At 40.7% G+C, this 13,670-nt stretch overlaps 1 protein-coding gene across 6 annotated transcripts in view; it reads right to left on the bottom strand.

Annotated features, from left to right (window-relative positions):
- Window positions 1-13,670, bottom strand: part of LOC126260807 (protein phosphatase 1 regulatory subunit 12A) — a 350,453-nt gene that overhangs the window by 213,973 nt on the left and 122,810 nt on the right. For all 6 annotated transcript variants that reach the window (XM_049958170.1, XM_049958169.1, XM_049958171.1 and 3 more), the window contains exon 4: window positions 2,895-3,054. In XM_049958170.1, coding sequence (XP_049814127.1) covers window positions 2,895-3,054 — 160 coding nt within the window. The remainder of the gene's footprint in view (window positions 1-2,894; window positions 3,055-13,670) is intronic.

The raw sequence follows: 13,670 nt of genomic DNA on the forward strand, positions 1-13,670 counted from the left end.
GAGGATCTCTGAATCGTTAACTCCATTCTGTTTATGTTTCGTGGCCATTGACTGAAGATGATGGGCTCATTGCGAGAAAATCCCACATGATTGCTAGTGTCTCCAATGGCACACTCCTTCCAACTGAGGGCGCCCTTCAGAAGGGGGCACCTACCTTAGGTGATTGTTCACACTTCATGTCACACCTCACAAACACCTGGGAGAGGGACCAATGGGCAATTTGGAAAGGTAGCAGCTCAGGCAATCACCCACGTGCAAACCCTACCTGTTGACCTGGAGCTGGGAATTATGTGTTACCCAGTCACCTGTTATGCGTCAGACGCATGGGCGGCCTTCAGGAGTGAGGAACCTCAAATGCCAAAGCAGAGGAAAGACAGGAGAAGGGGAATGAAGAAAGAAAATAAAAAGGAACGAAAAACAGTGGAGAGTATTCTGATCTTGACTGCCGAAATGCAGAATACATTTCCAAAAACAGCCCAGGGGAAAAAGAACAGCAAGAGGATAGACATGCAGCATGAAAGGGAAAATATGCTGAAAAGGCCAGGGCCCCGTAGTAGCCAAGCAGGAACCTGCCAAAGAGCAGCAAGCCAGGGGGAGGGTGGGGTGGGGGTTATCTCTCTGCCCATGCTATAACTTGCTAATACTTTGTTTTGATATCCCAAGCCATTCAGGAGATAGAAGGGATGTTATGAATATTTTATTCTTGTTGTATCATTAGTGTGTGTAGGTGCAAGTGAAAAATATACATAAAATCCATTTCTTGAGACTGAAAATACATATAGACCTGCTCCCAAGTTTAAAGAAAAATGTCAGATGCATTTCACACATAGCATGCACAATCTAATATGCACCAGACACAAAATGATAATGACCCCTATTTTTCATTGCAAATCTTTCTAATTGAAATATCACCAATAAGTATCACTATTAACAAAATGATGGGTACTTCATCATAACGCTGACAAAGTTATATGTAATTCAAAAATCAATTCTTTTTTTGCCAAATAGTTTCTGTAAAACCATGTGACAAATATCGCATGGCAAATGCCCCAGTTTCGTCAGCCCAGTGTGTTGTCGACCGATTGCACTGGCTCTGGCAAACAATGTTTCGTACATTCTGGCTCGATAGCAGGTGCATGTCCTCACCAGTCAATGCTGCCACCCAGCTACCAATCTTTGCTGTCCCCTTAGACAGCAACGTGTTATTCTTTGTGGCACTTTCAAGCCATCTCTTACTAGCCTCCCCTACAAAAGAAAAAAAGAAAATGTGTGTGCACCCTACAGATGAGTGATGTATTAAAAATCATTTTTCCTTCTACTATTATATTTGTGGATGTGACTGTTGTTATAAAACTGTGATTGATTGTTGAAACAAAATTGATAATAGAGTGAATGTACTGTGAAGCTGTTGTCACTATGCCGTGTGCCCTACCGTTTAACACTCTCACTGCTACAGAGGTTCTCTCAGCATTCCATTTCGAGGGCAGCTTTTGTTATGGCTGCACTGCTCACCAAATGCTGGTGCCTATGCTGAAAGATGGCATTCTGGTATGTACAAAATTTTTATCACAGATTTTTCATAAATTATTAGGTGTAAAAATTTTTATTTTTGCCACATAATACAATCTCATACCCTCACTCAATAAAGAACTGAAATTCTTTCCATTATCTGTCATAATTACAGCACTGCATCAAATTAAGTGAAACACTGCAAAAAAAACTTTAAAAGAGTTTGCAGAGGTAAAAACGCATTGGGTAAACATTGCATATGGTCAATTGTCGATCATTCACTGCAGTGAACGAAATATAGGTAAGCTATTGAAATTTTATTTGATACTGAAAGCAGAAGAATCTCTCATTTCATTCTCAAGTTACTGGGTTCTACATTCATTGGACAGTCATTTGTGACGCCCCCATTCATGCCACTGTACATTGCGAATCGTGGTTGTAACAACTGTCATAACTCAAATTATTCAAGCTATCGAAACAAGGTTTTTTGCAAATTATAGCACTCACAATGAGGCACATATATTGCATGATAAATACTCGAAAGTTTTTTACTCACTGAGATATGTAAATAAATCGCCTGCAGCAGTGACAGATCGTTCTCTCAGGACTCATACAGACATCCACAGTAGAGTAGGAAAACCCAAGTGGCACATACATACACATCCACAGCAACTGGGTAACAGCGTAGCATGAGACACATCCATAGCAGTGAAGGAATTAAAGAGTTGTCTACGCAAGTTTCTAGAGTGGGCACTACACATTATCCTTATTGCATGCTTCTGTGCGAAAACACTTTTCTCAATCATGAGTTATCCCCACAAAATGCCACAAAACATTAGAAAAAGAAAATAATTTTTTGAAATTTTTGTTCCTAGAAGACTCCCTCCCACATCCAACTCTCAAACTGAGTGCAATGAGGAAAGCAGCAAAGTTAAAGCTCATATGGAAGTCTGCTGATAGTCATTATTCACACTCAATTCACAGATGGAATGGGTGGGGGGGTTATGATATTGTCATCAGAAGTATTCTCCATCACAAATCGTAAGTTGGCTTAGAGTTCAGATGCAGATGTAGTGCTAACAACACTATACCCAACATATAATTTCAATTTCCACACACCGTTATAATTTCAATTTCCACACACCGTTGGATTGACTATCACTTTAAAATGTGATTCAAAGTCAAACAAGAATGTGTTTTCAAACAATTCTCCTTCTGTTGCCCAATCTTCTTAACAATCCCTTCACACCTGTAACTCTTAAATCTTAATATCATCTAACTTAGTAAAATATAGAAGTATTTTAATATATCTTATAATTATTCCATTCAAAAATTTAGTTTTGGGTGCTATGGAAAAACAACTTTGTAATCTTTTTCTACCTTACCTCATAACTTTGATGTAACCCTTAGCAGCAGCAACATGCAATGCTCTTGCACCAGTTTTTGGATGTGGTTCATCATCAAGGAAACCACTATTGAGCCAAGCTTTAGCATCTTCCAACATCATTCGTTCTTCCTCATTACGGGCTTCATCACAATCAATACCTAGCATAAAGCAAGGTATTTTTACTTACGTATTTCACTATTAACAGTAACAATTACAAGCAACATACTAATACACTCAGAAAAAACACTGTCCACTTACCAAAAGGAGCTTTTTTTCATGTGTAACATTGCAGGCACTAAAGCAAAATAATCACATTTTTACAGAGTACATGCAGACTAGTTTGTCTTATAGTATGAAGCTAACAGTTTTATTGTTTCCAATCCAGACCATCTCTTTCCTACTACATACCCCCTCACACAGAGTCTATTTCACAAATTTATCTTATTTTAACTTTGTGGTTAGGTATGATCTTTAATGTCAGTCACTCTATATACTTTGTTCTGTGTGTTATTGTATTTCAACTGCTTGTGTATCATACTTTAGGAATTGAATTTGCCCATGTAAGTGGGAAAACTGCCTAAAAACCACTCAGGCTCGTATCTCTGTCTCTCAAGTTAGCATGCTGCTCATTAAGTTGTACAAGCAGGTCATTTCGAATCTAGACTACACCTCACTGTAAATATTATGTTTTTTAGATGACATCTATGTCAGAACTTACCATTCAAAGGATATTTGGATAGCAAATTTAACTGGATTAGTACACTGGGACATTTGGGCTTATGCAGTAAAAAGAAGTATCAATAACTAGAGGCCAATTAAAGGTCACTTACTTTCAAAGAAACTGATACACAGAATACTGGTGTTTGGGTAGACAGACTCAAAACATATTTGTATAACATCATTTTTACATATCTGAACCAACTCTACAAAAATGTAGTAGTAGTAGTAGTAGTAGTAGTAGTAGTAGTATGAGGAGTATAGTAGTAGGAAGTGGCAAAAGAAAAGTAAACTTTGGTGGTCATGATGTCAAAGTGAGGAGAAATAATAAAGAGTCATTAGACAGGAAACAAAGTACAAACAATGGGGGGGGGGGGGGGGGGGCGGCAAGTGGGGAGAAACAATTTTGGTGTATATTTTAATATGGCAACAGAAGAGCTTTCAGGTTCGAAATTAACTTGTTTCCAAAGTCTGAGAATACTTATTTACAGAAAGTTAGACAATAATAAACAGTGAAAATATAAAGATAATCAGGGTAGGAGAAGAAAGAAATATTAGGTTGTAATAGCTGGATCATAATGTGGTCATTAGAGACAGAAAAACTCTGAGTGGATGAGAAAAGGCGAAAAAGGCTGCCATGTTATCCTGAATAGAGGTATCCCAGCATTTTCTTTAAAAGATGTACGGGAACCACAGAAAATAAGAATGTTGGTATTCACACAGTGCTCTGAACCTTGTTCCTCCAAATGTGAGATCAGCTGCTCAACCACTGCATCATATCACTCAGACCAGCTGGAAAGTCTAATAGTACAGTGTGTTCTTAATTATAAAATATGCAATCACACCTAAAAAAAGTTGGCAAATCATTTTTTACAGGTTTTAATTATGTATCTTTAAACTGTTTGCAGAAACAATAACCAAGAATAATATTTCTTTTTAATTCTGCTCCACAGATTAGATAAATAGTAGGAATGACGTCACTTAAAACCTAAGCTGCTGTTTAATTTATTCTTGAATGTGTAACTGGTTTCAGTCAAAGCACCTATTGTACGAACTTCATGAATACGAAAAATTTCTAGCAAAATACTGTTTGGAAATTGTAGTAAAAAACAGTGGTGTGGACACAAGCCAGTACCTGGTGCCGAAATCCAAATGCTTATAGACACCCACTGAGAAACTTCAGCACTTTCACAGTGCCAGCAGTCTGCAATCATATCCCAGGTGCTGGGGCAATAACCGGCATTTCAAGGCATTTTGACAGCACTTGATGGACCACGAAAATGACCTCAACTGAAACGTAACTTGTCTTGTCTAGTACAAAAGCAAGCCATACAGTCAGACTAGTATGTCAACTCAATTGCGCAATGAATCAGCATCTGCTGTGGGTTGGCTGCTGCTATATGGTATGCGGGTTGGAATAATTCTCTACTGACCACTGAACCACAGGGCACCTACTCGACATTACACTCACCTCTGCAGGGGGAGCTACAGCAACCCTGCCAGCAGGCTAACAATAATATAAGGTTGTCACATCTGACACTGTACTACCGAGATATGCAGACAATTAGAACTACTGAGGCAGTAACCGCCACCGTCCTCTTGACGCCACTTCTCACCACTGTGTGCCACAAGATCGAAATATGAATACAGCCAAAGAAAATTGGCAATGGGAGTTGACATCAGGCTGTGCCACCATATGAGTGAGTGCACCCGTAACTGCTGTAGCTTGTTGGAGTAACAGAGTTTACATACACATGTCTATCTTGGGGAAGCCAGTTTCACCTCCAACAGATTAGTGTAGCCCCTGCCAACCGTTCAAAACCCACAATGTCCGTGTGAGAGCCTTTTGCCCTCTTGATCACCACAATAATGACTCTTCCACCCTTCCACAGCAGTTATTGCACTATAGACCTGCAACACTTTGGTGCCCAACGGGGTCCATGCGACCACCCACTTGCTGAATTGTTCCTTTCTGGTGACTGTAGTGGGACTGGCAAAGATGCAACAGTTGTCCACTATGCAAATAAGTAGCAGCATGTCATTATCACAACCACACATTGGCTCCTTGTTTCCACTTTTCCTGGTTCTGTGTCCAACCCCTTTTTTCCGTTTCATTTACATCTACGTCATGCTCCGCAAGCCACCTAATGGTGTGGCAGAGGGTACTTTTTGTACAACTAACTGAGCCCTCCAACCCTGTTCCTCTCACAAATAGCACTTGGGAAGAATGACTGTCAGTAGGTCTCTATACTGCCTCCAATTTCTCGAATTTTCTCCTCATGGTCATTACGGGAGATGTATGTGGGGGGGAAGTAACATGTTGGCTGATTCTTCCCAGAGTGTGCTCTCTCGAAATCTGAATAGTAAATCTCTTTGTGATGCAAAATGCCACTCTTGTAATGTTTGCCAATGGAGGTTGTTGACCATCTCCATAACGAAACTTGCAGCTCTTCATTTGATCTTCTCTATCTCTTCTACCAGTCCTATCTGGTAGGCATCCTAGATAGATGAACAATACTCAAGAATCGATCAAACAATTGCCTTATTACCCACTTCCTTCGGGGACGAGTTACATTTTCGTAAGTTTCTTCCTATGAATTTGAGTCCGGCATCTGCTTTTCCCACTATTTGTTTTATGTGGTCATTCCACTTAAGGCCACTCTGGATAGTTACTCATAGATATTATCTGGCAGATACTGCTTCCTGTTGTTAGTCATCAACAGTGTTGGTATAGATTGGTGGATTTCTTTTCCTATGTATGCACAATATGTTACATTTATTTACATTCATGGCCAACTGCCAGAGCCTGCACCATTCATCAAGTCTCTGGAGATCATTCTGCAAACTGTTTCTATCTTCTGGCATTGCTGCTTTGTTACAGACAACTGCATCATCTGCCAACAGCCTTTCAGACTTTCTCTGCTTCATAATTTATATATATTGTAAACAGTAACAATCCTATCACACTTCCTTGGGGTACTCTGGAAACTATCTTTACATCTGTCAGTTTTGTTCCATTAAAGTGGCATGTTGAGCTGTGTCTGCAAGTAAGTCTTGAATCCAGTCACAAATCCGCTCTGATACTCAATAAGCTTGCATTTTTTTCACTAAATGGCAGTGCAGGACGGTGTCAAATCCTTCCTGAAGTCAAGGAACATGGCATCAACCTGAGCACTGTGGCTCTCATGGAGGAACAGAGTGAGCCGAGTATTGCAGGATCTCTGCTTGCGGAATCCATGTCGATTTTTATAGAGGATATTTCTCTTCTCCAAGAAGGCCATAATTCTATAACAAATTGATGTCAACGATATAGGTCTTATAATTGCGTGCATCTGTCCTACAGCCCTTCTTAAAAATGTGAATGACCTGCACTTTCTTCCAATCACTATGTAACCTTTGTTGCTTGAGCGACCTGGTTTTTTGCTCAAGCGACCTATGATAAATTACTGCTAGAAGGGGAGCAAGTTGTTTCACATAATCTTTGTAGAATCTTACAGGCATCTCATCTGGTCCTGATGCCATTACACTATTAAACAATTTTAGTTGTTTTTCTATTCTGCGATCAGTTATCTAAATAGCTGCCATTTCAACATTTATGTGATGATTTAAAGGAGGGACCATTTTACAATGTTCGGCGGTGAAATAATTTTGGAAGACCATCTTCAGTATTTTGGCCTTCGCTCTTATCTTCCATTTATGTTTCAGTATGGTCACTGAGTGAATGAATATAAGATTTTGACCCACTTACTGATTTTACACATGACCAAAACCTCAGTGTTTTTCCTCAGATCGGCTGCGAAGTTTTACTTTCCAAGTAATTGAATACTTCTTTCATTGCTCTCCCTATGCTCATTTTCGCTTTGTTCAGCTTTTGTTTGTCAGCTAGGTTTTTACTTCACTTGAATCTGGGATGAAGTTCTCCTTTTTTATGTAGCAGCTTTCTAACACAGCTATTAAACCATGGTGGGTCTTTCCCAGCCCTCAAGAATTTACTTGGAAAATGCTTGTCTATGGCATATTGCATGATTCCTTTGAATATTTTACATTCATTTCCCACATCTTCATACTCACCGAAAATTTTGACGCAAACTGCTCAGATACTCTGAAATTTGTATTCTGTCACTCTTACTAAGCAAAAATATCTTCCTATCTTTCTTAACATTCATTGTCAGACCCCATCATAGATGCTATAACAACCTTATAATCACCAATACCTTCCTCTAAGTTAACTGATTCGATAAATTCAGGTCTGTTTGTTGCCAGAAGACCTAAGACACTAACCTCACGAGTTGGTTCTCTTAACTATCTGCTCAAAGTAATTTTCGGACAGGACATCCAGAACAATGTCGCACAAATTCTTGTGTCTGGCACAAGTTTTTTGGCAAGTTGAAGTCATCCCCTATTACAACAGGATGATCAGTAAAATTATTATCGAGAAATTCGCATCTGATACCATCACTGAACGGTCTGAGCCTCTGGTTTAGAACTTCCACTCTGCTACAAACCAGAGGACCGCAATCAAACCTAGGTACAATACTACATACAGACAGCCCAGCCTGCACTCTGTGTGCAATGCTACTTGCCTTTACCAAATCAGCCAACCACCGAAAGGAGCCGAGGATGGCCTCAGAACCAAAGCAGCAGGCATCATTCATGCCGACAACATGTTCCACTCTATGCACTCATTGCACTTCACAGCCACAGGCACGGCCTCTTCCGCATCACAGGCAAGACTCCCGGTGAACATACTGAGTGCACACTGACATTCCTTCCTGCTATTTCCCTGAGGGGCTCCATCACCTGCGGAACATTAGAACTCCCAATGAAAAGCATACCCACCCTCTGCACTTGTCTGTACTGGAGAGGAAGATCGGCCACTGGCCCAACAGGAGAGGCATCCCGTGCTGGCTCAAGAATTATCAACAACATTGGGTAGCACCTTGTACCTGCTGCTAAGGCATAGGAGCCAGCCACGCGACCTGCTTCCTCTTTCACCTTTCACCCAGTGACACGCGAACCCACCACTGTCTGCCACCCACTCTTCAAGTGAGGACAGACTGGCCAGATGTTGCTTATCAGAAGATGTAGCGACACCCAAGTCGCCAGGGATTTCCAATGACACCAATGGTGTCGCAGGTCTCATTCCCAGTGCCCCAATGTTGCCACAACTTTGAGCACTAGCTGGAAACACTAAAAACGCTCTGCAGATTTCTCACTATGCCCTGACATGACAAACTCTTAAATGGAAACAAATTTCTCTACTGAAGTGGATGTATCTAAAATTATCTGTTACTAGAAGCTCTGTTTAACCGAAAGCTATTGTATAAGAAGTATGCAAACTAGAATGCACTGATCCAAATAATATGCCGTACCATCATGAGATTTAAACTTAGTACCATGATGTGGTGGTCTGATGGCTGGAAAATTATGCTAGGAAGCCACCTCACACAAGGATATGCACCAAGACTTCTGAAGAAACAGAAACTTACAGTAATTTGCTAACCACTAGTCTACACAGCAAAATACAAAGGTGTAGTTCACTCCTTTGCAGAAGCACTTGGGGAAAGAAACACCCCACTACTGTGTGTCAGACTACTGCTCCGATACCACTGTAGGAGTGTATGTTGGGAAGGTACAGGGAAATACAAGTAGGAGACAGTTATGTAAATGATAGACCATTGTAGACATGACTGGTCCTGCCTACATCAAACTACTCCAGTTGTGCCAAGACGCAGTGTACATGACAGTAGAAAAGCTGCCTAGAATAACTGTCACAATCAGTGTAAGGGAGAATGTATCGGGTAGTAGGAAGTTTTATGGAGTAACATATATGTACTAAGAGAGACAGGGTATGGCTGGGAAAGCACTTGTGGTTAAAGAAGTCAGTGATATCAAGGAGCTGACATAGCACAATAGAACGGACTAGTCCTTCAGGAAGCTTTGAATTGAGATACTGAGATTTATTATTGAGTATTGAGGATTTATGGTGAAGATGGCATATTAGGGCATTATGGTGACAAAGGATTTCCTAGTATTGTTGAGCTGCATTAAAGGACACTGCCTTTAGTTGTGAAAGTGTCTGTGGATGAATATGTTAGGGGGATTGTGGAGCAAACACTGGAAAGGTTTTTCACAGGGCAAGGTACAGTTTAAGTTTTAAGTTATAGTCTTCTGATACTTTAATGGGCAATATAACAGTGACTACCACCGATTACTTCTTTTTATGAATAACTGAGGTTAAACTCTTCTGAATGTTTATGTATCAGGTACACCTATGCTTGAATACATTTAGGAATGCCAAGATTAAAAACACAGTAAATGTCATTCATGCAAGAGGCTTACATAAGAGTACGAAGGAGACATTTTGCTAAAGTTCAAGTAGTAACTAGGAAATAGTTGAAAAGAACTTCTAAATGAGATGTCTAATTATGAGGAATGAGTTGTGATGTGATACACAAAGTGGAAACTTATCATGCTTAGTTTAGTCTGGAAACATGCTGATCATTTTGCGAAGTGTGATAACTCGATTAGGGTAAGTGATATGTTTTCAAGGTTAAGTACGAGTGAAGGAGAAAGCTCATGAGGAAGTGTGGGTATGTAGTTTAATAATGCAATCCTTGATCCCCAAACTCCCACCATTATGACATGGTTTAATGTTGCTGTCAAATTGGCAAGTGAAAGTCATGAACTATGTTCTATGGACTAGCATTACCTACAGACTCAGCATGACAACATAGAAAAAGTTGCATGAAACAGTGAGTGGACTATAAACTGAAGTGTAAATGATATAGACAAAAGTAATCATTGGAATTAAATTGTAGTAGTATGTATGAATTATACTGGTGTCCATGTCACATAACTTGTGCATAGTTCAACAGAACTAGCCAGTGACTGGCCCTATACGTGTGTGTGTGTGTGTGTGTGTGTGTGTGTGTGTGTGTGTGTGTGTGAGAGAGAGAGAGAGAGAGAGAGAGAGAGAGAGAGAGAGAGAGAGAGTTGTCTTTCATAATTGTGCCTGTGCCCAAGAAGGTGGAAACATGAAAACAATATTATAATGAATATGGGAACAAAGAGTACAGTTGCAAGCTTAGAACTTGTCTCTGGACTAGCGTTTTGTAAAGTATGAACTGTAGGAACAACCTCCTTGTTGCTGCCAGACTTTTAGCCACTAAGTGTGCCAGGTTATTTTAGGAGGGGGGGGGGGGGGGGGGAATGTAGTGGTGTGGACACAGGCTGGAGCCTGATAATTAAATCCGAATGCTCACTAACACCCGCAAGCTCTCCTGCACAAAACCAGGTGATCCGCAATCATGACCCGATTGCTGAGGCAATTTTGTTAGCTCTTGATGGGCTGTCACGAATCATGATGATAATGAAATGATGAGGACCACACAAACACCCAGTCCCCGGGCAGGGAAAATCCCCAACCTGGCCGGGAAACGAACCCGGGATGCCTAGATCCAGAGGCAGCAAAGCTAACCACTAGACCACGAGGTGCAGACAAAGGACGCTGGGAGTCTTGAGTGAAGTCAGCTTTCTAACTCGTCCCATAGGTGTTAAACTGAGTTCAGGTCAGGACTCTGGGTAGGCCAGTCCTCCTCAGAAATGTTAATGCCCCACAGATACCGCTTTCTGACTCTATGCATTGTCACACTGGTGCAAAACAAAGTTCTCGCTTTGACTTTTCCTCTACTTTATGCAGTACACAATGCTGCAAAATGTGTTCATATTCTTCCGCATTTCGTGTTTTCTTAAATACAATAATGGGACCACACCCTAACCATGAAAAACACTCCCGTACCATAAAACCACTTTGTCCGTACTGCTCATACTGCACCTGACAGCAGGTAATGTTCTCCAGGCATTCATCAAAAACAAATCCTTCCCTCAGATTGCCACAGAGTATAGCACAAGTCATCACTCAAAACCACTTGTTCCCTGTCATCCACTGTCCAGTGGTGTCACTTTTTACCCCACCTCAAGTGTAGCATAACAATGATTACAGAAATGTGTTGCTTAGGAGAAGCTGTTCGATCATAATAACCCATTCTTTATAAATTACTACACACAGTCATTGTGCCAACTGGACTACTGGTAGCACTTCGGAAATCAGGACTGATTCCTCCTGCTGTTTTCATATGATCCCTGTCTATCAACACATGAAGTCTGCCTGATCTTGGTTTAGGTGTAGTTTGATCTTTGTGTTTCCACATCACAGTCACATCACCAACAGTCAACTTGGGCAGCTTTAGAAGAGTTGATATCAGGTGAGTAGTCCACGTTAGAAGTCAATGAGCTCTTCTCACCAACCAACTCTCCTGACAACAAATACTTCCCACCTCCTTTTATACTGGCAGGTCAGCCTCTCATGACATGTAGTGGTCAGTTTCGCAGGTGTCCTGATACTTTTGTGATCAGATAGTGTATTGAGGAAAAATGCAACTACATAACTGAAGCAGAACATACAGAAATCTACGGACCTAATTTGAGACACAACCACATATTTCACATATCAATTTCATGGTATGTTGCGAATATATTGCTTCAGTTTGTCTTATAGTATAAAAACATGGTTTGCCATGTGTAAGCAAGTTTAGTCAGCAAGAAGGTAAGATATTTTAAAGCACCTTCACGAAATACTTTGTTTGTTAAAAGTTAAAAGATCTTTAAAGTTGTGCAGTAACTGCATGTTTTTCAGAATGTAAATTACTAGACCCCCATGAACCTTGCCATTGATGGGGAGGCTTGCGTGCCTTAGCGATACAGATAGCCGTACTGTAGGTGCAACCGCAACGGAGGGGTATCTGTTGAGAGGCCAGACAAACGTGTGGTTCCTGAAGAGGGGCAGCAGCCTTTTCAGTAGTTGCAGGGGCAACAGTCTGGATGATTGACTGACCTGGCCTTGTTACACTAACCAAAACAGCCTTGCTGTGCTGGTACTGCGAACGGCTGAAAGCAAGGGGAAACTACAGCCGTAATTTTTCCCCGAGGGCAAGCAGCTTTACTGTATGGTTAAATGATGATGGTGTCCTCTTGGGTAAAATATTCCGGAGATAAAAATAGTCCCCCATTCGGATCTCCAGGCGGGGACTACTCAGGAGGATGTTGTTATCAGGAGAAAGAAAACTGGCGTCTACGGATCGGAGTGTGGAATGTCAGATCCCTTAATTGGGCAGGTAGGTTAGAAAATTTAAAAAGGGAAATGGATAGGTTAAAGTTAGATATAGTGGGAATTAGTGAAGTTCTGTGGCAGGAGGAACAAAGACTTTTGGTCAGGTGAATACAGGGTTATAAATACAAAATCAAATAGGGGTAATGCAGGAGTAGGTTTAATAATGAATAGGAAAATAGGAATGCAGGTAAGCTCCTACAAACAGCATAGTGAATGCATTATTGTGGCCAAGATAGAAATGAAGCCAACGCCTACCCCAGTAGTACAAGTTTATATGCCAACTAGCTCTGCAGATGAAGATATTGATGAAATGTATGATGAGATAAAAGAAATTATTCAGATAGTGAAGGGAGGCAAAAATTTAATACTCATGGGTGACTGGAATTCGATAGTAGGAAAAGGGAGAGAAGGAAATGTAGTAGGTGAATATGGATTGGGGGGGAAGAAACGAAAGAGAAAGCCGTCTGGTAGAATTTTGCACAGAGCATAACTTAATCATAGCTAACACCTGGTTCAAGAATCATGAAAGAAGGTTGTATGCATGGAAGAAGCCTGGAGATACTAGAAGGTATCAGACAGATTATATAATGGTAAGACAGAGATTCAGGAACCAGGTTTTAAATTGTAAAACATTTCCAGGGGCAGATGTGGACTCTGACCACAATCTATTGGTTATGAACTGTAAATTAAAACTGAAGAAACTGCAAAAAGGTGGGACCTGGATAAATTTAAAGAACCAGAGGTTGTAGAGAGCTTCAGGGAGAGTATTAGAGAACGATTGACAAGAATGGGGGAAAGAAATACAGTAGAAGAAGAATGGGTAGCTTTGAGAGATGAAATAGTGAAGGTAGCAGAGGATCAAGTAGGTAAAAATCCTTCGGTAAC

The sequence above is a fragment of the Schistocerca nitens genome, chromosome 5, assembly GCF_023898315.1.
Source record: "Schistocerca nitens isolate TAMUIC-IGC-003100 chromosome 5, iqSchNite1.1, whole genome shotgun sequence".
NCBI lineage: Eukaryota > Metazoa > Arthropoda > Insecta > Orthoptera > Acrididae > Schistocerca > Schistocerca nitens.